Source organism: Rhinoderma darwinii, chromosome 4, assembly GCF_050947455.1.
Source record: "Rhinoderma darwinii isolate aRhiDar2 chromosome 4, aRhiDar2.hap1, whole genome shotgun sequence".
Classification (NCBI taxonomy): Eukaryota; Metazoa; Chordata; class Amphibia; order Anura; family Rhinodermatidae; genus Rhinoderma; species Rhinoderma darwinii.
Window position 1 is genome coordinate 307,797,131 of NC_134690.1, and position 26,314 is coordinate 307,823,444.

Below are 26,314 nucleotides of genomic sequence, written 5' to 3' on the forward strand. Positions count from 1 at the left end.
TTCAGAGGAGATGTCACCATCTCCCAGCATTGAAAAAAACGCAGCAAAATCTGTACCATTTTCTGCAGTTAAAAAAAGAAATAAAAAAATTGCAGGAAATTGTGTGTTTTTTTTCTGCAGCAATTCCGTTACGTGTGGACAAGCCCTAATACTTCTGGGGGAGAATACCTCCGCACATATGGCATGCAGAAATCTCAGTGTGCGTCTGTATACAAATCGGAAGCACAGGGAGGTACAGTATGGGCCACAGCAGTCTATGGGAATTGTGAAATAACTAAGTACACGGATCTATACAACATGGTTAGGAAAGCTTAACGGTAAAAGGACCTGCACAAAATTTATGTCCTTTAGGCTGGGTTCACACGACCTATTTTCAGACATATTATGCCTCGTTTTACGTCTGAAAATAGGGCTACAATACGTCAGCAAACATCTGCCCATTCATTTGAATGGCTTTGCCGACGTACTCTGCAGACAACCTGTCATTTACGCGTCGTCGTTTGACAGCTGTCAAACAACGACGCGTAAAAATACAGCCTCGTCAAAAGAAGTGCAGGACACTTCTTTCAGACATAATTTGAGCCGTTCTTCATTGAACTCAATGAAGAGCAGCTCAAAATTTAAGGCTGTCAGAGAATCATAAAAGCACCCTTAGGGTATGTGCACACGATAGCAGGAATTTAAGTGTGAAATGACAGACTGTCTGTGACGCCCGTAAATCTTGAGCTGCTCTTCATTGAGTTCAATGAAGAATGGATCAAATTACATCTGAAAGAAGTGCCCTGCACTTCTTTGCCGAGGCAGTCAATTTACGCGTCATCGTTCGACAGCTGCCAAACGACGACGCGTAAATTACAGGTCGTCTGCACAGTACGTCGGCAAACCCATTCAAATGAATGGGCAGATGTTTGCCGACGTATTGTAGCCCTATTTTCAGACGTAAAACGAGGCATAATACGCCTCGTTTACGTCTGAAAATAGGTCGTGTGAACCCAGCCTAATATGAATAAGTATGAAATATTGGGCATTTACACTGATCCATGCATTAGTCAAAAAATAAATACAATTAAACAAATGAAACTAGATTGGCAAACTTGGCACTGACCCAGGTGCAAGGGAGCTGCGCTTTACTGGATTACTATGCTCAGGTCAATGATCTCTTTCCTGGATAACACAGCTGGAAAAGTGTGTGAACCCCAGTAACCAGCACATCATGATCCCACTACTTACTGAGAGTGGCGATGGTCGTTCCGGACTCAAAGAGCAGACAGTCCTCCCTATGGCGAGACTCCAACAGGACACTGTAACAGCATGGATCCGGCTTCACATGAATCTTCAGCCCTTTACTCAGAGCCATAGCTGGGAGTGGAGACCACGGGCTTCAGCAGAAGGGTCCACCGCACACGTCCCGCCGAAGACACCGGCTGCACATCGCCTATGACCGACATACAGGACTGAAGCCCGACAGTGTCCTATACATCCCATGTAACGCGTCCTGCAGGCGACAGTCTGGATCCTGGGAAACTTTATTGTCCCGAGATCGCTTATAGTTTACTGATCACTACCCTACACACAGCAGCGATCCTGTCTCTGCCGGATCAATCCCTGACCCCCTCCGGATAGCTCCAGATCACACATCTATCACACGGAGCTTCTCATCCCCAGTGACACCTCCCGCAAGTAGATGAAACGGAGCTTCCCTGTAAACACCGAGGTCTCCGCTCTCCTGCGCCGCCCTTCCACTTTATTTCTCGCCCTGCCCTACTCCAGATGCCTCTGCAGTGAGAACACTTATCCGGGGCCTGAAGGGAGTTCACTTATTCGTTTCTGATCTGACTCCTCCTTGCAGGCGGAGGTCGGTAACAGCGCCTTGGCTCTCTATGTTCGATAATTAGCAGAATGGATTATCAACAATACACGCGCTATACCTGTCCCTTCCTCCTAGTTGTGCGATTGTTGAGACATAGTTACATTTCAACTTTCAGTGGCTATAGCAATCATTTTAATAATCTAATATTTTGTTCAATGTTTCATATTAATACGTTCTCAACCGATTCAGGACCAGGCACAGTTTAGCCAATTTTAGCACGCGTTAGGCTTGAATTTTTATAATTGTTGGACTAGTGACGTCATTTTTGCAACTTGTTTTGTGAACAATTAGGGCGAGTTTTTTTACGCGGAAACCGCGCTGCAAAACGCGCCTAAAAACGGCCGAAAATGCCTCCCATTGACTTCAATGGGAGGCGGAGGCGTTATTTTCCCGCGAGCGGAAAAACCGTCTCACGGGAAAAAGAAGAGATATGCTCTATCTTTGGGCGTTTACACCTCTGACCTCCCATTGACATCAATGGAAGGCAGAGAAAGAGTATTTCGCAGCATTTTATGCCCACGGTGCTCAATGGCCGCAGGCGAAAAACACCACGAAAATCGTCATGCAGGCAGAGGAAAATCTGCCTCAAAATTCCAAACGGAATTTTCGAGACAGGTTTTCCTCCTGCAAAAAACTCTGTGTGAACCCAGCTAAATAAGGCCCCATGCAAACGAACGTAAAAACGCCCGTAATTACTGGACTTCTATTGGCCACGGGTACCTCCCCGTATGCTTACGGGAAGGTGCCCGTGCCGTTGAAAAATATAGAACATGTCCTATTTCAGGCCTTAATTACGGCATGGGCAGGCCCATAGAAGTCTATGGGGCTCCCGTAATTACGGGTGACTACGTGAGTTCACCCGTAATTACGGGAGCGTTGCTAGGCGACGTCAGTAAATAGTCACTGTCCAGGGTGCTGAAAGAGTTAAACGATCGGCAGTAACTATTTCAGCACCCTGGACAGAAACTACCGATCACAATATAGATCAGCCAATCACAGGCTGCAGCAGTCTCATGGACTGCAGCGTTATCCAGACGCGTTATCCCGATGCTGGATGTTGAAAGAGGGACGCGTCACCAAGACAACGGCCGGGTAAGTATGAATTTCTTTTACTTTTACTGCGGAAAGTGTTGTCCCTTCTCTCTATCCTGCACTGATAGAGAGAAGGGGCTGCCGATTAGTGCAGTGCAATTTTACAGAGAATACGTGCCTGTAAATACGGGTGGAATACTGGTGACACCGGACCCGTATTTACGGGCAAGGGTCCGTAAATACTGGTGCAATACGGGTCGAATACGTGTGACCAAGGACCCGTATTTACGCCAGAATTTACGGGAGGGAAAAAATACGTTCGTGTGCGTGAGGCCTAAGGGTATGTTCATACAGTTAACAAAATACGGCTGAAAATATGGAGCTGTTTTCAATGGAAAACAGACCCTATTTTCAGCAGTTTATTAAGCAATTAGCGTTTTTTGATGCGTTTTTGAGGCCCGTTTTTAGAGCTGTGTTTCTATTGAGTCAAAGAAAAACGGCTAAAGAAAACGTGACATGCACATCTTTTTACGGGGTTTCTTTTTACGCACCGCTTTTTGAAGATGAGCCGTAAAAAAAAAACCCCGCCGGAACGTATTTCCCATTGAAATCAATGGGCAGATGTTTGTAGACGTTCCTCTTTCCGATTTTCCAGCCGTTTTTCGGGACGTTTACGGCCCGAAAACCGGATGAAAATAGGTCGTGTGAACATATCCTTAAAGGAAGGGTGTCGCTAAAAAAATATTTTTTATATCAATTTGCTTTTAGTGTTTTATTTTAAAAAAAATTATTTATTTGTGTGTTTCTGTTTTACTTTTTTTTATTTTCTAACTTTTTCTTCTCTATGGGGGCTACCATTTTTTTTTTCATCTCTGTATGTGTCGATTAACGGCACATACAGACATGGAATACGGCACATACATCCCCATAGAGAATGCGAACGGGAGCCGTTCGCATTCACTATGGTGTACACCGTCTGTGCGGGAACGGCGCATGCGCCGCTCCCACACAGTCCAAATGGAAGGTCTTCGGCCGAGCGACATCCGGCGCCATTTTCTTGTGGACCGGAAGCCGCGGCCGGACAGTAAGATGACTACTTCCGGTCGCGGCTTCCGGACATGTGTTCTGAAGCAGGCGGAGGGAGCAGACGGAGCGGACGGACCGGAGTGAGTTGCGGCGGCAGGAGCAGGTAAGTTATTTCTGTGTATGTACATGTTTTAGTGTGTGATTACCACTGTATGTAAGCCTACTGCACTCTACTACACTGTGTATTCGCTCAAAAAATGGCGGCACACAGTGTAGGAGGTTTGAACATTCAATCCCCTCCTTTCTCCTGGCACTAGCCAGGATAAAGGACGCTAGAGCGAGTGTGTCTTCTCAAATTTTGCAGCATAAAGCAATGTGGTTGCTTTACCACATGCCAATGCTGCAATTTTGGGAATTGCTCCCTCTAGTGACCAGCACAGGGAAATGTTATAAATTAGAATCTAATTTATAATATTTCCTGACTCGTGAAAAAATTACAAAAATTAGAACAATGTTTAATCATTTATACACTAACTGTTTAACTAAAAAAAAAAAATAATTCTAGCGATACATTCCCTTTAAGGTTTCTTTTCTTATTTTTATACACCAAGTTTTTGCTTTTTCAAATTGTTTGGCTTAAAGTTTGAAAATAAAATAGTAAAAATTTATGATTTTAACTTTTTTAGCTATTTTTTTCTGGTAATAATAAAGTATTACCCTAAAAAAGACACTTTATTTGTGACCATCGTCTACCATAAATTTTGATGTTACATTTATTTAAAGGTATTCACGCAGGGCTAGCATTACAGAAATTATTGGCGGGGGAGCATTTTTTTGAGTGAGGTGTTTTATATGTATTTTTTATTTAATTTATTTTTGCTTTTTTTACTTTTATTTTTTATTGTTGTAGTCTATCCCTCAAAGTTCTGAAAAAATTGGGGGACACTATACTTTCCAGAGGCGTAGCTAGTTTTTTTTTTACAGGGGGAGCGAAACACATCTGAGTGGGCCTTAACCCATGTTCACAACTGGAGAGGCTCATCCGGCGGGGTTAGGCTTAGGTAAAGCTGTGCTACGCTGTTTCTGTAAATTCATTCACCGTATAGTACCTCCCTATACAGTAAAATGTCCCCATAGCTGCTCCACACACACTATAATTCCAACATAGTGGCTCCCAAACAGTATAATGACGGGGAAAGAGAGGGGGCAGGAAACATAAAATCAATGGATGTAATACAACCCCGTCGTCTAAGGAACCAGAGACACTAACAAATAACATGGATGTCATCAATTTATCATCAGTGCCCCTTACATCAACACAAAGAGACATCTTTCACTTGGTCTAAATTTTGTTCCCAACAGGGACTTCGATATTTTTAATACTCTACTTGATATAAATAAATATATACGGAACCCAACCATCAAAAGACATTTTCTACCACCCGCTGACATAGAGTCAAGGACTATTCATCCAGAATCAAATACAACACCAGCCGGAAAGAAAGTCTTTTGATCACTCATGTTCCCTGGACATTCGGCCCTTTTATGTTTGGAATACCTAGCCGAGTGAGAAGAACTCCCATCAATCAGTCATGCTGAGAAATTTTCTACCCCAAACCCAGTTTATTATCCTACACAATCTAGAACTGAATCTATGGACAAATTTCAAACGGTGATTGAGAGGGAATTACATAAAATGTATGATCTTAGTAAAAAGAAATAAATGAAACACAATTTATCAGCCACTCAGAATGATGTTGTGAAATCACTTTGTGATAATAATGACATCGTCATTCGAATGGCAGACAAGGGGGGGGGGGGAGTGTCACCATTATGGATACTGTTATGTATACGAACCAAATAATGAGTTTACTATCAGACACAGAAACGTATGTTAAGTTAGATCGCAATCCAACTGTAATTTACCACCAGATCCTCAAAAATCTATTACATACAGGTCTGAGAAATGGTACACGGTCTAAAAAACAGTTTGATTATTTCCTAATTGAACATCCCATCGTTCCAATTCTACATGCCTTACCTAAAACACACAAAGGGATTATCCCCCCCACCCACGTGTCCCATTGTTTCGGGCATCGGATCTCTCACTGAGAGATTATCTGAGTGGCTTGACTCGATTCTCAAACCATTAGTCCTAAGAGTCCCTGGCCATCTCAGAGACACCAAAGACGTTCTATATATTTTCAATAACAATATTTGGGGACAGAATCAAATATGGCTCAGCTGTGATGTGGTGTCATTATACACGAGTATACCCCACGCAGTAGCCATTAAAGCTCTAGAACATCATTTCTCGAAATATAGCTCATATGTTTGCTTTGGAAGTGTTATATTTCCTTATGTCTCACAACTACTTCCAATTTGATGGTCTTTTTTACTTGCAGAAAAGAGGGGTATACATAGGAGCCAAATTTTCACCCTCCATGGCTAATCTAGTCATGGCATGGTGGGAGGAGCGTACCCTGTTTTCCACTAGCAATCCATTTGCGGACTATGTCCACTGGTATGGCAGATACATCGACGACCTCATGTTCACATGGGAGGGCGATGTATCTGCCATACCAGATTTTCTAATTTACCTCAACAACAATGATTTCAATTTGAGGTCTACACATGTTTTTCACTCCAATACTATAAATTTTTTGGACTTAAAACGGTCAGCAAAAGTGGGAGAAACAATATGTTCAGAAATTTTCCATAAGCCCATATCTGGGAATACCATCTTACATGCCAGCAGCAGTCATCCCAAAGATACTATGTCTTCAATACCGATAGGCGAACTTACTAGAGCTAAGAGAAATTGTAGCTCAAACCAGGGTTTTGTAAAAGAACAAAATAAGATCTTTCAAAGATTAACCAATCGGGGTTACAAAAATTGGACCCTCAACAGAGCTAAAACAATAGTCAAGGTCAAAAATAGGGACGATTTACTTTCTGTCAAAAATATCAATGATAACGAAAGAACATCCCATATTCCATGTTCAGACCAACCTACTCTTGTTTTACAGTACAGCAATCAATTTAATGACATTAGGGACATAGTGCACAGATACATTCCCATACTTTGCGAGGTCGACAAATTAGAAGCCATACTGAATGGTGGATGCCGTGTGGTGTCACGTAGGGCGCCCACTGTCGGCAACATTCTCTCCCCTTCGCTTATAACGACAAATAAAGTCAGCTCAACATGGCTGCAACACTTTGGCTTTTACAAATGCGGTTCCCATCCATACAAAGTGTGTACATTCACCAACACAGTGAAAAAGTTTTATGACTCTAGTGGTGAAGTTAGTTTTCCAATAAAATCATATATCAACTGTAATACCGAGTATGTTGTATACATCATTGAATGCAGGTTTTGTAATCTCAAATATGTTGGTTGCACGACTAGAAAATTGAAAGTCAGAATTCTAGAACATCTAGGTTACATTAGGAATCCTGCTATCACCAATTTTTCGAATGCAGCCAGGCATTTTGTCACCTGCCGTAACAGATGTATCAATTCATTCAAAACATATTAAATAGAAAAAACCAAAGGTTCTGTCAGAGGGGGAGATTTAAAACATAGGTTACTAAACAGAGAAGCCTTTTGGATCTATAATCTAAGAATGAGATTCCCTTTAGGTCTGAACCTGAGGAAAGAACTTATGTTCCATTATTAGGTCCTTCTGTCAATATATATGACATTAAAAGTATATGTTAACTAATCAAATAAATAAATACTCTACATGTAAAATGAAACACAACTTATATAAGGTACCTTCCATATTCTTTCTACCACTCAATACAATTCAATTTACATAAGGTAGATGTCATATTAAAGAGGCTCTGTCACCAGATTTTGCAACCCCTATCTGCTATTGCAGCAGATAGGCGCTGCAATGTAGATTACAGTAACGTTTTTATTTTTAAAAAACGAGCATTTTTGGCCAAGTTATGACCATTTTTGTAATTATGCAAATGAGGCTTGCAAAAGTCCAAGTGGGTGTGTTTAAAAGTAAAAGTCCAAGTGGGTGTGTATTATGTGCGTACATCGGGGCGTTTTTAATACTTTTACTAGCTGGGCGCTGTGAAGAGAAGTAACATCCTCTTCTCTTCAGAACGCCCAGCTTCTGACAGTGCAGATCTGTGACGTCACTCACAGGTCCTGCATCGTGACGGCCACATCGGCAGCAGAGGCTACAGTTGATTCTGCAGCAGCATCAGCGTTTGCAGGTAAGATCGACTTACCTGCAAACGCTGTTGCTGCTGCAGAATCAACTGTAGCCTCTGGTGCCGATGTGGCCGTCACGATGCAGGACCTGTGAGTGACGTCACAGATCTGCAATGTCACAAGCTGGGCGTTCTGAAGAGAAGAGGATGTTACTTCTCATCAGAGCGCCCAGCTAGTGAAAGTATTAAAAACGCCCCGTTGTACGCACATAATACACACCCACTTAGACTTTTACTTTTAAACACACCCACTTGGACTTTTGCAAGCCTCATTTGCATAACTACAAAAATGGTCATAACTTGGCCAAAAATGCTCGTTTTTTTTAAATAAAAACGTTACTGTAATCTACATTGCAGCGCCTATCTGCTGCAATAGCAGATAGGGGTTGCAAAATCTGGTGACAGAGCCTCTTTAAATTGTGCTCAGCCCAAACAAAGCAAACAACAGATGTAAATACGGCAGCACAATTTTTTTCCCCCACTAATTATAGTACATGTTATATGATGTTGTATTAAACCCGGCTGTGTATCATTCTGGTTACAGCACTGCATGTTGTTACCATGTTCAGGAATTGCATTCTATATAGCAGCAGACCAAATATGTATCTTGCAGATATCAAAACAGGTACATATCCAGTACATCATGATTTTATTTACGATTTTTGATTTTACTTAGATTTGCATTGTGGCACACCACATACATATATTGTATATGCAAACTAATGCATACATTGTCAATAGGGTGACTGCAATAATGGTTATTTTCATTCAATTTAATATATGTTCTTACCATTGTTTTTATACCAATAATTTCCTTTTTCCAAGCTTTATATCTATTATATTACTAATTGTTATCCAGTTCATTTGATTTATGTATCCCTCTCTAGGGTATAATATATTTTTCTTTGTGCTTTTTCTATATATAAGATTTTAACTGTACACAATGCTATGTGCGCCTTTAGATGCGTTTGTACTCTATTACTGATGGGCATCACCTGAAACAATGTTCCACCTATGGCCTTCTCAAATTTATTCCTTACTACAAGGATATTTTTATTTCATATAAGGTTAAAAAAAAATTTTTTAATGATATATTTTTTATTTCTGAAAAAAGAAACAATAAAAAAATACAAAGTACAGTGATCCTTTAGAACAGGAACATAGGAGATATCACAATATTACAGAGTTCAGTGCAATACAACAGTAATCGAGAGTTATGACAGTCAAATTCAAAATATTGCAAATTCTGAAAAGGTGCCATGTGGCATATAAACATTGATGTGCAAACTCCCGGTGAAGAACATCTATTGATGGAGCAGGAAGTCCACCCAATGCCGTATTACACAGGTATACTCTAAAGTAGAGAACTAATTGAACAGATATAACAAGACAATAGACAGGTACACAAAGGTAGGGATTGGGTGTGGAAGGAAGGGATCCGAGAGATATCCTAGTCATACATGGGTATCTAAGAGGAGAACAATATTTCCATCACTGAAGGTCAAGGTGGTTTCGAAGAATTCTACAGGTCCCACGGTGACCAAACACTGGTAAAGCGTTCTAGCTGATTATTCAGGGAGGCTGTCAGAGACTCCATTCTCGTAACCTTCCTAATTCTATTATGTAGAGCAGTTAAAGTAGGAGGGTTAGTGCTTTTCCAGTGAGCTGCCATAAGACATTTAGCAGCAGTAAGCATATGAAGTAACTGTAAAGGATCTGCCAGACACAACTTCTGTGTCGACGCCCATAGGTAATCAGTCTGCACCTGCTTCTATGTCTGTGAGACTGACTCCATCTTCCACCACCCAGGATGGCAGGCTTAGGAGTGGGAGAGCCTATCACAGCCTGGCCAGACGGAGCTAGCTCCCGCCCTCTGTCTATTTATACCTGCCTTTCCTGTTCCTCCTTTGCTTGCGATTCTTCTCTGTTGGTTTCCTGGCCCTGCTGCAGCTTCTTGAACTACTGATCCTCTGCTTGTGATTGACCTTGGCTTTTCTGACCACTCTTCTGCTCTGCGTTTTTGTACCTCGCTCATCTCCTGGTTTGACTCGGCTTGTTCACCTCGCTTGTTGCTCACGGTGTTCCCGTGGGCAACTTCCCCATTTCCCTAGCTTCTTTGTACCCTTGTCTGTTTGTCTGTCGTGCACCTATTGAGTGTAGGGACCGTCGCTCAGTTGTACCCCGTCGCCTAGGGCGGGTCGTTGCTAGTAGGCAGGGACTGAGTGGCGGGTAGATTAGGGCTCACTTGTCTGTTTCCCTACCCCGACATTACATAATCACAAGCCCATATACCTAGTCTACCCTGGTCCCTGACACTACTATGGACCCCCTTGAGACCCTGGCTCAGCAAATGCAGGGCCTCTCCCTACAGGTCCAGGCCCTGGCGCAGAGGGACAACCAGCCTGATGCTAGTGCCCCTCACCTCACCTCTTGAACCCCACCTCAAGTTGCCTGACCGGTTCTCAGGGGACCGGAAGACTTTTTTCTCCTTTCGGGAGAGTTGCAAGCTCTATTTTCGCTTAAAGCCCCACTCCTCTGGTTCTGAGAGCCAGCGGGTGGGTATAATTATGTCCCGGCTCCAGGATGGGCCCCAAGAATGGGCCTTCTCCTTGGCTTCTGATGCCCCTGAACTTTCCTCCGTTGATCTTTTCTTTTCTGCCCTCGCGCTCATTTATGACGAGACTGACAAGACTGCCTTTGCCGAGAGTCAGCTGGTGACCTTACGTCAGGGTAAGAGACCTGTTGAGGAGTATTGTTCTGACTTTAGGAAGTGGTGTGTAGCTTCTCGGTGGAATGACCCTGCCTTAAGGTGCCAGTTTAGATTGGGTCTGTCGACCGTCCTGAAAGACCTGCTAGTTAGCTATTCCTCTTCTGACTCCCTAGATCAGGTTATGGCTTTAGCGGTACGACTTGACCGACGTCTCAGGGAACGACGAATTGAATGTGTTTGTGTTTTTTCCTCTGACTCCCCCATGATGCCTCCTGAGGTTCCGTTGCTTCGTTTTTCCACGGAAGACTCGGAGGTACCTATTCAACTCGGGGCCTCCGTGTCCCCCCAACAACGTAGAGAGTTCCGCAGGAAGAATGGTCTCTGCTTCTACTGTGGGGATGACAAGCATCAAGTGAACAACTGTCCTAGGCAGTGCCTTCGTGGATTCAGGGTCTTCTGCTAATATTATGTCTGTGGAATTTGCTATGTCTCTAGCTATGCCATTGATTGATTTGCCTAAACCTGTCCCGGTAGTGGGTATCGACTCCACTCCTTTTGCTAATGGTTATTTTACACAGCATACCTCTGTTTTTGAACTCCTTGTTGGCTCCATGCATTTGGAGCAGTGCTCTGTACTGGTGATGCAGGGATTATCGTCTGATTTGTTTTTAAGCCTTCCCTGGTTGCAGTTGCATAATCCCACTTTTGACTGGAATACTGGGGATCTTACCAAATGGGGTAATGAATGCATGACGTCATGTTTTCCTGTTAATTCTACTTCTCTCCCTGAGGAGGTGAACGCTCTACCTGACAGAGGACTTCAGGACTTCGCTGATGTTTTCTCTAAAGAGGCCTCCGAAGTGTTACCACCTCATAGAGAATACGATTGCGCAATTGATTTGGTACCAGGAGCTAAGTTCCCTAAGGGTAGGATATTTAATCTCTCTTGTCCCGAACATGAAGCCATGAGAGAGTATATCCAGGAATGCCTGGCCAAGGGTTACATTCGCCCCTCTACTTCTCCGGTAGGTGCTGGCTTCTTCTTCGTAGGGAAGAAGGATGGTGGTCTTAGGCCATGCATTGACTACCGAAACTTGAATAAGGTCACTGTAAGGAACCAGTATCCCCTTCCTTTGATTCCTGATCTCTTCAATCAGGTTCAGGGGGCCCAATGGTTCTCTAAGTTTGATCTACGGGGGGCTTATAACCTTATCCACATCAAAGAGGGGTATTGAGTGGAAGACTGCATTTAACACGTCCGAAGGTCATTTCGAATACCTCGTCATGCCCTTTGGGTTGTGTAATGCTCCCGCGGTCTTCCAGAATTTCATAAATGAGGTTTTAAGAGGCTACCTGGGGGTATTTCTTGTAGTGTACCTTGATGACATACTTGTGTTTTCCAAGGACTGGTCCTCCCACATTGAGCATGTCAGGAAGGTGCTCCAGGCCCTTCGGGAAAACAAACTGTTTGCTAAGACCGAAAAATGTGTGTTTGGGGTGCAGGAGATACCGTTTTTGGGTCAAATCCTCACTCCTCATGAATTCCGCATGGACCCCGCCAAGGTCCAGACTGTGGCGGAATGGGTCCAACCTGCCTCCCTGAAGGCGTTACAGTGCTTCCTGGGGTTCACTAATTATTACAGGAGATTTAATGCTAACTTCTCGGTCATCACTAAGCCTCTTACGGATCTCACTCGCAAAGGTTCTGATCTCCTCCACTGGCCTCCTGAGGCTGTCCAGGCTTTTGAGGTCCTTAAGAAGTGCTTTATCTCGGCCCCAGTGCTGGTTCACCCCAACCAAATGGAGCCATTTATCGTGGAGGTTGACGCGTCCGAGGTGGGAGTGGGGGCTGTCTTGTCCCAGGGTACCAGGTCCCTCACCCATCTCCGTCCCTGTGCCTACTTCTCCAGGAAGTTTTCGCCCACTGAGAGTAACTATGATATTGGCAACCGCGAACTCTTAGCCATTAAATGGGCATTTGAAGAGTGGCGCCACTTCCTGGAGGGGGCTAGGCACCAGGTAACGGTCCTTACCGACCACAAGAATCTGGTTTTCCTAGAATCTGCCCGGAGGCTAAACCCGAGACATGCTCGATGGGCGTTATTTTTTTACCAGATTCAACTTTTTGGTCACCTATAGGGCTGGGTCTAAAAATATTAAGGCTGATGCACTGTTGCGTAGCTTCATGGCCAGCCCTCCTTCGGAGGAAGATCCTGCTTGTGTTTTGCCTCCAGGTATAATCATTTCCTCTATTGATTCTGATTTAGTCTCTGAAATTGCGGCTGATCAAGGTTCAGCTCCCGGGAACCTTCCTGAGAACAAGCTGTTTGTTCCCCTGCAATTCCGGCTAAGGGTACTTAGGGAAAATCATGACTCTGCACTATCTGGCCATCCAGGCATCCTGGGTACCAAGCACCTCATTGCCAGAAACTATTGGTGGCCTGGGTTGCTCAAAGACGTTAAGGCCTACGTCGCCGCTTGTGAAGTTTGTGCTAGGTCCAAGACTCCCAGGTCCCGACCAGCGGGCTTACTATGTTCTTTGCCCGTTCCACAGAGACCTTGGACCCATATCTCCATGGATTTCATCACCGATTTGCATCCATCTCAAGGCAAGTCGGTGGTGTGGGTTACATAGTTACATAGTTACATAGTTTGTACGGTTGAAAAAAGACACATGTCCATCAAGTTCAACCAAGGGATGGGAAAGGGGAAGTGGGATGGGAAAGGGGAAGTAAAAAATTTCTACACATAGCAGTTAATATTTTTTTGTTCTAGGAAATTATCTAACCCTTTTTTAAAGCCATCTACTGTCCCTGCTGCGACCAGCTCCTGCGGTAGGCTATTCCATAGATTCACAGTTCTCACAGTAAAGAAGGCTTGTCGCCTCTGCAGGTTGAACCTTTTTTTCTCCAGACGGAGGGAGTGCCCCCTTGTTTTTTGAGGGGGTTTTACATGGAACAGGATTTCACCATATTTTTTGTATGCGCCATTCATATATTTATATAAGTTAATCATGTCCCCCCTTAGTCGTCTTTTCTCAAGGCTAAATAGGTTTAGTTCTTTTAATCTTTCCTCATAACTTAGATTCTCCATGCCCCTTATTAGCTTCGTTGCTCTTCTTTGTATTTTTTCCAACTCCAGGGCATCCTTTCTATGAACTGGAGCCCAGAACTGGACTGCATATTCTAGATGAGGCCTCACTAATGCTTTGTAAAGTGGTAATATTACATCCCTGTCCCGCGAGTCCATGCCTCTTTTGATACACGACAATATTTTGCTGGCCTTTGAAGCAGCTGATTGACACTGCATGCTGAAATTTAGTTTATGATTTACAAGTACACCCAGATCCTTCTCAACAATTGACTCCCCCAGTGTAGTTCCCCCTAGGACATATGATGCTTGCAGGTTTTTCGTACCCAGATGCTTAACTTTACATTTATCTACATTAAACTTCATTTGCCAAGTGGATGCCCAAACACTTAGTTTGTTTAAATCTGCCTGCAATTCACAAACATCTTCCATAGTCTGAACTATATTGCATAGCTTGGTGTCATCTGCAAAAATAGAAATAGTGCTATTAATCCCATCCTCTATATCATTAATAAATAAGTTGAATAATAGTGGTCCCAGCACTGAACCCTGGGGTACACCACTTATAACTGGGGACCATTCAGAGTAGGAATCATTGACCACAACTCTCTGGATACGGTCCTTGAGCCAATTCTCAATCCAATTACAAACTATACTTTCTATACCTATAGTCCTTAATTTACCCATTAGATGTCTATGAGGGACAGTGTCAAATGCCTTTGCAAAGTCCAAAAACACTATATCCACAGCGGCCCCTCTGTCTAGGCTTCTGCTTACCTCTTCATAAAAACAAATCAGGTTGGTTTGACAGCTTCTGTCCTTTGTAAAACCATGCTGACTGTCACTTATAATACTATTTATTGTCACATAATTCTGTATATAGTCCCTCAATAGCCCCTCAAACATTTTCCCCACAATTGATGTTAAGCTTACTGGTCTATAATTACTCGGCGAAGACCTAGAGCCCTTTTTGAAAATAGGCACCACATTTGCCCTGCGCCAGTCACTTGGCACTATACCAGTCACTGGAGAATCTCTGAATATTATGAAAAGGGGGATAGAAATAACTGAACTAAGCTCTTTAAGAATTCTAGGGTGTAACCCATCTGGTCCCGGGACCTTGTGCACATTTATTTTATTTTATTTATCTTGGACCATATCTACATCTCTTTCTTCTGTTGTATATACAGAGCTAAAGAACCCATTTAGTAACTCTGCCTTCTCTTGATCCCCTGTGACCAACTCCCCATTACCACTATCTAAGGGTCCTAGGTGTTTAGACCTTGGCTTTTTTGCATTTATATATTTTAAGAATTTTTTGGAATATGTTTTACTGTCCTTGGCCACCTCCCTTTCATTTTGTATTTTTGCTAATTTTATTACATTTTTACAGATTTTATTACACTCTTTATAATTTAAAAAGGCTACAGATGTACCCACAGATATGTATTTTTTAAATGCCCTTTTTTTTGTCATGTATTGCCCTTTTTACAGAAGGTGTAAGCCATGTGGGGTTTAATTTTAGTCATTTATACTTGTTACCTATAGGAATAAATTTTGAACTATAATTAGGGTATGTTCACACGGCAGCATCTGTTACGGCTGAAATTACGGTGCTGTTTTCAGGAGAAAACAGCACCGTAATGTCAGCCGTAATGGCATGTGCAGGTGTCCATGGAAAACGGCTCCATTTACGTCTGACGAAGTGACAGGCACTTCTTCGACGTGGGCGTCTTTTTTACGCGCCGCCTTTCGACAGCGGCGCGTAAAAAAAATGACCGTCGGCACAGAACATCGTAAGACCCATTCAAATGAATGGGCAGATGTTTGCCGACGCTTTTGAGCCGCATTTTCGGATGTAATTCGGGGCTAAAACGCCCGAATTATGTCCGTAAATAGTGTGTGTGAACCCAGCCTTACCCAAAGTAGATTTGACAATCTGGATACTGTTGAAGCTCTCTAACAATTAAGGGTTCCGTCGTTGTACCGGAATCAATAGCGTAGTTGACTACGCTATTGATTCCGTCAAAAGAACTGAACCCTTGCACAACTGAGACAAACGGAAACCATTGGGACCGGATCCGTCACCATTGAAATCAACGGTGATGAAAACCTTTTGTTCCCGTTTGTATCAGTCAGGGTCTCGTTCCGACGGAAAGCTCAGACGAAACGGGACCCTGGCGCATAAGTGAACAAAGCCTTAGTCTTCCCTCTCTGCCAGCCTGGATTGCTGTGAGGGGCTCTAGAGTCAAGAGGGCTTTAAGGCTATATTCAAACGACGTGGAAAAAAAGTTTTTCAAGGCTGTTTTGCATCAGTGTGCCTCAAAATGTTAATTAATTTCCCAGCTGTCTGACCGTTTTTAAACAACATTTGCCATTCGTTTTTCATGGCCAATAAAAAAAAAATGGATGAGGTGTATTCGTTAGGGTTTTTTGTCCCAACCCCCTGATGACACCACAGTGCCCATTTAGATAGTACCGCATTGCCCCTGTAGATAGTGCCAGTGCCCACATAGATAGTGCCCACTTTAGATGGTGCCTGTGCCCACATAGTGCTACAGTTCCCACTGTAGATAGGGCCCACACAGTTCCCATGTAGACAGCATCAGTGTCCCCTGTAGGTAGTGCCCATATAGTGCCACAGTGCCCCTGTCTATAATGCTCTGGCTGGGGATTCCGCTCCTAGGGGGAGCTTAGGTGGCACTATCTACAGGAGGGTTGTGTTTGCAGCTATCTACAGGGGGGTTGTATTCCGGGCATCTCAAAGCCCGAGCAGAGATGAAAGTGCCGCGCTGCTTACACTGAAATAGCACTGCACACATTGAACCCCGTTTCCGGCTGCCAATGTTTATATATGTGACAACTGCACAGGACATCGGCAGCTGGAACATATAAAGCCATATGGCTGTCGTGAAGGGCTTTATATTGTACTGCTAGTTCATCCTTCCCTCCCCCATTTTCATTCTGTGCTTTACTTTTTAGTTAGCAGTTGTAATTAGCTAAACAATGCTGTTCCACCAACAGTCCATAAGGTGTCTGGAGGTATAAAGATAAATTTAGCTAAGGCCCCATGCAAACGACCGTAAAAAACCTCCATTTTTGCGGACCACAATTGCGGTCCGCAAAAACGGACCCATTCACTTTCATTGAACGCGGACACCTTTCCGTAGCACTACGGAAGGGTGTCCGTGCCATGGAAATGTTCCGGGAATTATGGAACATGTCCGTTCTTTTGCATTTTGCGGGCCGTGCTCCCATACTTTGTATGGGAGCACGGCCCGAAAATGCGGCTGTCAGTCGGCGGCCGGCCGTGCCCGCAATCGCGTTTCGTGATTGCGGGCACGGTCGTGTGCATGGAGCCTAAGGCTTCATTCACATCTGCGTTCTGTCATAGCAGAACGAAAAACCGGAGCTGCTGAATCCGTCCCATGACGGAAACCAACAGTGGCCGACAGAACTCATTGACCTTAACCCCTTCCCGCTTTGGCCACTTTTGACCTTCCTGACAGACTCATTTTTCAAATCGGACAGGTTTCACTTTATGTGGTAATGACTTCGGAATGCTTTTACCTATCCAAGGGATTGTGAGATTGTTTTCTCGTGACACATTGGACTTTATGTTACTGTTAAAATTTGCTCGGTACATTTAGTATTTAATTTTGAAAAAACACCAAAATTTTGTGAAAATTTGCAAAAATTATCATTTTTCTAAATTTAAATGTATCTGCTTGTAAGACAGGCAGTTATACCACACAAAATTGTTGCTAATTAACATCCCCATATGTTAGATTGGCATCGTTTTTTGAACAGTTTTATTTTTCTAGGATATTACAAGGCTTGCTCTTTCTGAGCTTGGTGGTTTAAGTGGCTTGTGAACTAAGTGGAGTTCTAAAACCGGAGTTGAAAAGAGGAGTTGAAGCCCCAGTAAGTACTCTTCTTTTCTTTTACTTTGACAATTGTTCGCTGTTTTGGTGTAACTTGGATAATGGATAGCAAGATTGGAGGTTTTCTTCAGTGCACAGTTTGCCATATGTATACACCACTGGAGCCGGAGTTCCAGGGTGAATATCTCTGTGGCAGATGTGAGCATGTTGTTCACCTGGAAGCTCGTATTAGAGATCTGAAGGAGCAGAATGCAACACTGAGGAGGATAGACAATCTTGAGCTGAGCTTGCTGCTCACGGAGCATGCAGTTAGTGGGTTAGAACTGGAGGGTGAAGACATGGGTGAGCAGGATCAGGTAAGTAGCTGGGTTAATGTAGTTAGGGGCAGTAGAAAGGGGTCAAAGACAAGGAAGGCCGATCCGGTTTCTGGCATTCCAAGCAAAATTGCCAGGTTGGGTGATGATGCGAGGGTGTCAGTCTCAGAAAAGGCTAGCCCTAGTGGATACTGATCTCCCTAACAGCCGGGAGAACAGCCCAGCTAGTAGTCGGCGGGATGGTAATGCAGGTAAACCAAGACAATTGATAGTTGTAGGGGATTCTATAATCAGGAAGACAGATAGAATAATTTGTTGCCAAGACCGCCTCAACCGAATGGTTTGCTGTCTCCCTGGTGCCAGGGTTCGGCATGTGGTGGAACGGGTGGACAAATTGCTGGGAGGGTGATGATCCAGCTGTTGTGGTCCATGTCGGTACCAACGACAGAATAAATGGTAGGTGGAGGAGCCTTAAGAATAATTTTAAAGAACTAGGCTACAAGCTGAAGGGAAGGACCTCCAAGGTTGTATTCTCAGGAATACTGCCTGTGCCATGCGCATCACAGGAAAGACAGCGGGAGCTCAGGGAGTTAAATGCATGGCTTAAGTCTTGGTGTAGAGGAGAAGGATTTGGGTTCCTAGAGCACTGGGCTGACTTTTCATTGGGGTACAAACTGTATTCTGCAGATGATTTGCACCTAAATGGAAGGGGGTCCGCTGTGCTGGGGGAGAGAATTCTAGCTGGGGTGGCGGAGTGTTTAAACTAGGGCTGAGGAGGGAGGCCAATGTAGGAAATAAAGGGGTAGTTAGGTTAGAGAGAGTTCAGACTATATTGGTGGGGGGAGAAACAGACGGTGGGGAGAGGACTAGACAACAAGATAAGGAGATCCTTTCGTTACAAAACAGCAGTGAAAATAAAAAGGCCCAAATGTCAAATAATCACATTTCTGATAGTGAAAGTGAAACATTTAAAGGCAAGTTAAAGTGTATGTTCACAAATGCCAGAAGTCTAGCAAGCAAAATGGGGGAGCTGGAGGCCTTAATGCTTGAAGAAGTTATAGATATAGTTGGTGTTGCTGAAACATGGCTGGACTCTTCACATGACTGGGCTGTAAATCTACAGGGTTTTACACTTTTTCGGAAAGACAGGGCAAATAGGAAATTTGGTGGTGTATGTCTGTATGTGAGAAGCGATATGAAGGTGAGTGTAAATGAGACATTAGTGGGTGAAGACTGTGAGGAGGTTGAAACCTTGTGGGTGGAATTACAAAGGGAAGTAAACACTGAAAAAATTACTTTTGGTGTAATCTATAGACCCCCCAATATAACTGAAGAGATAGAAGGTCAAATATATAAACAAATGGAGCGGGCTGCACAGGCGGGTACTGTTGTGATAATGGGAGATTTTAATTTCCGGGATATCAATTGGTGTCATGGTTCGGCTTCAACTGCAAAGGGGAGACATTTCCTCAACCTGTTGCAGGAAAATTTTATGTGCCAGTTTGTGGAAGACCCGACTAGAGGTGAAGCTCTGTTGGATCTGGTCATTTCTAATAATGCAGAGCTTGTTGGGAATGTCAATGTTCGTGAAAACCTTGGTAACAGTGATCACAATATAGTTACATTTTACCTATACTGTAAAAAACAAACGCAGGCTGGGAGGGCAAAAACATTTAATTTTAAGAAAGCCAATTTCCCCAGGATGAGGGCGGCAATTCAGGATATAGACTGGGAAAAACTAATGTCAAATAATGGGACAAATGATAAATGGGAGATTTTCAAATCTACTTTGGGTAATTATAGTGCAAAATGTATTCCTACAGGTAACAAGTATAAACGACTCAAATTAAACCCCACATGGCTTACACCTTCTGTGAAAGGGGCAATACATGACAAAAAAAGGGCATTTAAAAAAATACAAATCTGAGGGTACATCTGCAGCCTTTGTAAAATATAAAGAGCTTAATAAAATCTGTAAAAATGTAATAAAATCAGCAAAAATACAAAATGAAAGGCAGGTGGCCAAGGATAGTAAAACAAATCCTAAAAAATTCTTCAAGCATATAAATGCAAAAAAGCCCGGGTCTGAACATGTAGGACCCTTAGATAGTGGTAATGGGGAGTTGGTCACAGGGGATCAAGAGAAGGCAGAGTTACTAAATGGGTTCTTCCGCTCTGTATATACAACAGAAGAAGGAGCAGCTGATGTAGCCGCTGCCGGTGCTGTTAATATATCAGTTGATATACTGAATTGGATGAATGTAGATATGGTCCACGCTAAATTAAATAAAATAAATGTACACAAGGCCCCGGGACCAGATGGGTTACACCCTAGAGTTCTTAAAGAGCTTAGTTCAGTTATTTCTGTCCCCCTCTTCATAATATTTAGAGAGTCTCTCATGAGTGGTATAGTGCCAAGGGACTGGCGCAGGGCAAATGTGGTGCCTATTTTCAAAAAGGGCTCTAGGTCTTCGCCGGGTAATTATAGACCAGTAAGCTTAACATCAATTGTGGGGAAAATGTTTGAGGGGCTATTGAGGGACTATATACAGAATTATGTGACAATAAATAGTATTATAAGTGACAGCCAGCACGGTTTTACTAAGGACAGAAGCTGTCAAACCAACCTGATTTGTTTTTATGAAGAGGTAAGCAGAAGCCTAGACAGAGGGGCCGCTGTGGATATAGTCTTTTTGGACTTTGCAAAGGCATTTGACACTGTCCCTCATAGACATCTAATGGGTAAATTAAGGACTATAGGTTTAGAAAGTATAGTTTGTAATTGGATTGAGAATTGGCTCAAGGACCGTATCCAGAGAGTTGTGGTCAATGATTCCTACTCTGAATGGTCCCCAGTTATAAGTGGTGTACCCCAGGGTTCAGTGCTGGGACCACTATTAGGGTATGTTCACACGGCCTATTTACGGACGTAAATCGGGCGTTTTTGCCCCGAATTACGCCCGAAAATAGCGCCTCAATAGCGCTGACAAACATCTGCCCATTGAAAGCAATGGGCAGACGTTTGTCTGTTCACACGAGGCGTATATTTACGCGCCGCTGTCAAATGACGGCGCGTAAATAGACGCCCGCGTCAAAGAAGTGACCTGTCACTTCTTTGGCCGTAATTGGAGCCGCTATTCATTGACTCCAATGAATAGCAGCGCTAATTACGGCCGTAATTGACGCGCCGTTCAAGCGCCTGCACATGCCGGTACGGCTGAATTTACGGGGATGTTTTCAGGCTGAAACATCCCCGTAATTTCAGCCGTTACGGACCCCCGCCGTGTGAACATACCCTTATTCAACTTATTTATTAATGATATAGAGGATGGGATTAATAGCACTATTTCTATTTTTGCAGATGACACCAAGCTATGCAATATAGTTCAGACTATGGAAGATGTTTGTGAATTGCAGGCAGATTTAAACAAACTAAGTGTTTGGGCATCCACTTGGCAAATGAAGTTTAATGTAGATAAATGTAAAGTTATGCATCTGGGTACGAAAAACCTGCAAGCATCATATGTCCTAGGGGGAGCTACACTGGGGGAGTCAATTGTTGAGAAGGATCTGGGTGTACTTGTAAATCATAAACTAAATTTCAGCATGCAGTGTCAATCAGCTGCTTCAAAGGCCAGCAAAATATTGTCGTGTATCAAAAGAGGCATGGACTCGCGGGACAGGGATGTAATATTACCACTTTACAAAGCATTAGTGAGGCCTCATCTAGAATATGCAGTCCAGTTCTGGGCTCCAGTTCATAGAAAGGATGCCCTGGAGTTGGAAAAAATACAAAGAAGAGCAACGAAGCTAATAAGGGGCATGGAGAATCTAAGTTATGAGGAAAGATTAAAAGAACTAAACCTATTTAGCCTTGAGAAAAGACGACTAAGGGGGGACATGATTAACTTATATAAATATATGAATGGCGCATACAAAAAATATGGTGAAATCCTGTTCCATGTAAAACCCCCTCAAAAAACAAGGGGGCACTCCCTCCGTCTGGAGAAAAAAAGGTTCAACCTGCAGAGGCGACAAGCCTTCTTTACTGTGAGAACTGTGAATCTATGGAATAGCCTACCGCAGGAGCTGGTCGCAGCAGGGACAGTAGATGGCTTTAAAAAAGGGTTAGATAATTTCCTAGAACAAAAAAATATTAACTGCTATGTGTAGAAATTTTTTACTTCCCCTTTCCCATCCCACTTCCCCTTTCCCATCCCTTGGTTGAACTTGATGGACATGTGTCTTTTTTCAACCGTACAAACTATTAGAACTTTAGCAGCAATTTCTCACATTTTCAAGAGGCTATTTTTTTCAGGGACCAGTTAAGTTGTGAAATGGCTTTATAGTCACCCCATTTTAAAAACTTCACCCCTCAAAGTATTCAAAACGGCATATTGAAAGTTTCTTAACCCTTTAGTGGTTTCACAGGAATTAAACCAAAGTAGAGGTGAAATTTACAAATTAAATTTTTTTGTTGTTGCAGAAATTCATTCTTAATCCATTTTTTTTTTTGTAACACAAGATCTTATCAGAGAAACGCAACTCAATAGATCAAGATTCTGCAGTTTTAGGAAATATCCCACATGTGGCCCTAGTATGCTACTGGACTGAAGCACAGGCAAAGTGACCCCATTTGGGAAACTACGACCCTTAAGGAAATTATCTAGGGGTATAATCTACATTCTTTCAAAGAAAATGTAGGTTTAGCTAATTTTTTCTAATTTCCACAAGGACTAAAGGAAAAAAGCACAGCAACATTTGTAAAGCAATTTCTCTCGATCAAAATAGTACCCCATATTTGGTAATAAACAGTTGTTTAGACACACTGCTGGGCTCAGGAGGGAAAGAGCGGCATTTGGCTTTTGGAGCTCAAATTTAGCAGGAATGGTTTGCGGAGGCCATGTCGCATTTGCAAAGCCCCTGAGGGATCAAAACTGTGAAAACGCCCAAAATGTGACTCCATTTCGGAAACTACACCCCTTGAGCAATTAATCTAGGGGTGTAGTGAGCATTTTGGCCCCAGGGGTGTTTCATATAATTTATTAGAATTGGGCAGTGAAAATAAAAACAATCCTTTTTTCTTCAATAAGACGTAGCTTTAGCTCAAAAGTTTTCATTTTCTCAACAAAAAAAGGAAAACAAGAAACCCAACATTTGTAAAGCAACTTCTCTGAAGTACGGAAATACCCCATATGTGGTCATAAACGGCTGTTTGGGCACACAGTAGGGCTCAGAAGGGAAGTAGCGCCAGTTCGCTTTTGGATTGCAGATTTTGCTGGATTGGTTTCTGGTCGCTAGGTAGCATTTGCAAAACCCTTGTGGTACAAAAACAGAAGTGACCCCATTTTGAAAACTACACCCCTAGGGGTGTAGTGAGTATGTTAACCCTGCAGGTGTTTTGCAGAAATTGGTGTGCACTCGATGTCGCCGAGTGAAAATGTTTTTTTTTCCATAGCTATGCCAAGATGTGGTGCCCAGCTTGTGCCACCATAACAAGACAGCTCTCTAATTATTATGCTGTGTTTCCCGGTTTTAGAATCACCCTACAAGGGGCACTGATCTTTTTTTTCCTGGACATTCGACAGGGCTCAGGAGTGAAAGAGTACCACGCAAAATTGAGGCCTAATTTCGCGACTTACAAAGTATTGGTTCACATGTGCAGGGCTCTGATGTGAAGTAATAAAAGAAACCCCTGAGAAGTGACCCAATTTTGGAAACTACACCCTTCAAGGCATTTATTAAGGGGTGAAGTGAGCATTTTCACCCCACAGGTCTTTTCCATAAATGAATGAGCTGCATATGGTGCAAAGTGTTAATTTTTCCCCAAATATGCCAATTCAGTGGCAATTATGTCGTGCCTAGCTTATGCCACTGGAGAGACACCTCCAAAAAATTGTTAAAAGGGTTCTCCCAGGTTTGGCGGTGCCATACATGTGGAAGTAAACTGCTGTTTTGGCACACTGTAGGGCTCAGATGGGTGGGAATGCCATTTGGCTTTTGAAGTGTAGCTTTTGCTTGGTAGTAGTTTTGCTTGGGTATTGCTGATATTTCAGTTTATATTGGTGGGGCATAAGTAAGCTGGGCAGATTCCATCAGGGGCATAGTCAGGTGGTATAATAATATGGTAAATAAATAATAATCCATAGTTGTGTGTTATGCTGTAAAGCAATCCTTTCTGAACAGGCCAGTGTCGCACTGATAAATGGAGTCCTTACTTATCGCCCCTTTGGTCCACACTCCGCACCTCTGCAGTTTGGGGACTTTTGCTTGGAAGTGTTGTCCTGGTATAATATGGGTGCCCTCACTTCCAGCTGTAGCGCCCATGGCCGCGGGCCGTCGGGTTCACTCACCTTCCGACGCCCGCAGCCATGGATCTGTGAGCGCTGGCCTCCGTCTCCCTCCTAGGAGATGGCAGCGCTCACTTCCGCTCCGTCCGGCCGGGTCCCGTAGGGTGCGCGCGCACGCTCGCGCCCGCTCTTAAAGGGCCAGCGCGCGCACATGAAAACAATGATCATTAACCCACGTGATTCCCTGCCCTATAAGAATGCCCCAGCCCTTCTGATCCTTGCCTGAGCGTTGTTAGTCTTTCCCTGTCTGTCTCGCAAATGGTCTCTTAGTGTCTCTCGTTCCAGCTGTTACCCGTGCCCTGTTACCGTTCCTGTATTCCGCATTGTTCCTGTACCTACCCGTGTTCAAGTGTCATCTGCCACGTCAAGTGCCGTCTGCCACGTCAAGTGCCGTCTGCCACGTCAAGTGCCGTTTGCCACGTCAAGTGCTATCTGCTCATCGGATACTGCCCGCCACGTCTGGCGCCACTTTCCGCACCTGCCTCCATCCGTGCTGAAGCCACAGTCACCGTCCGGACTATTTCAGGTACCTAAGCATTACTGTCTGCTATCTTACTTTCACATAGACTGTGACCTGGTCAGCTGCCTCCCCGCTATGGCGGAGCGGCCTAGTGGGTCCACAAACCCAGTGTCCGTGACAGTACGCTCAGGCCATGGAACCCGCTGGCCAGCCCAAGACCCCAGTACAGAAGATTCAGACAGAGATGCATGACCTACGCACTCATCAGGATCAACTCCTTGAGGCGGTGAATTCTATTCTGGTCCGCCTGGATCTACTCGCTGTTCCACCCCCGGTTCTTCCTCCAGAGGCTGTTGCCGTGCCACTGCCTATTGCTCCCCCTGTTTGTTCCGGATCCTCAGTTCCTCTGCCTCTCCCTCCTCGCTATGACGGTGACCCCAGAGCATGCAGAGGATTTCTCAATCAATGCACGGTGCATTTTAGGCTACGGCCTCATCTCTTCCCCTCCGAGGAGGCTAAAGTAGCGTTCATCATCTCCCTCCTCACTGGCAAGGCCCTCGCATGGGCAAACCCAATCTTGGAGCAACAAGGACCTGTATCCGTGGACCTAGCCTTGTTCCTGCAGTCCTTTCGTGCCGTGTTCGAGAAGCCGGGTCGAACATCCTCTGCCGCAGCCACTCTGTTGACCCTCAAGCAAGAAGGCTCCACAGTAGGGGAGTATGCGATCTCCTTCCGTACCCTAGCAGCCGAGCTGGCATGGAACAATGAGGCACTGGTGGCGACCTTCTGGCAGGGACTGTCCTCTCACATCAAGGACGAACTGGCAGCCCGCGACCTTCCTTCTACCTTGGATGCCCTCATCCTGTTAGCCACCCGGGTTGATATGAGAATCCGGGAGCGCTCTCAAGAGTTTCGTCAGGAGAGCCGGGCCCACAGACCAGCACCCCCTGCACAGAGACCACAATTGTCCACTCCTAGTGCGCTACCTGAGGAACCCATGCAGGTAGACAGAGTCCGGTTATCTGAACAGGAGAAGCAGCGCAGACGCTCCTCTGGACTTTGCATGTATTGCGGCCTCAAGGGTCATTTTGTGCGTCAATGCCCACAGAAACCGGGAAACTCCAGTACCTAGGGTTGGTTGGAGAGGCAACTCTAGGTGGAACGTCTCCAAACGTTAAAACCTCTTCCAAATTATCGATACCTGTGGCCATCGTCACCGGACAGGCATCACATCCTTCCTCCGCCTATCTTGACTCTGGAGCGGCTGCTAATTTTATCCACCAAGATCTAGTGGATCGGTTTCAACTACCCACAGTCCGTCTGGAGAGACCCCTGGCAGTTGCCT

At 44.1% G+C, this 26,314-nt stretch overlaps 1 protein-coding gene across 1 annotated transcript in view; it reads right to left on the minus strand.

Annotated features, from left to right (window-relative positions):
* SYNJ2 (synaptojanin 2) overlaps nucleotides 1-1,357 on the minus strand; it is a 250,116-nt gene extending 248,759 nt beyond the window's left edge. The window contains exon 1 of the mRNA XM_075863738.1: nucleotides 1,231-1,357. Coding sequence (XP_075719853.1) covers nucleotides 1,231-1,357 — 127 coding nt within the window. The remainder of the gene's footprint in view (nucleotides 1-1,230) is intronic.
* Between the last annotated feature and the right edge of the window lie 24,957 nt (nucleotides 1,358-26,314).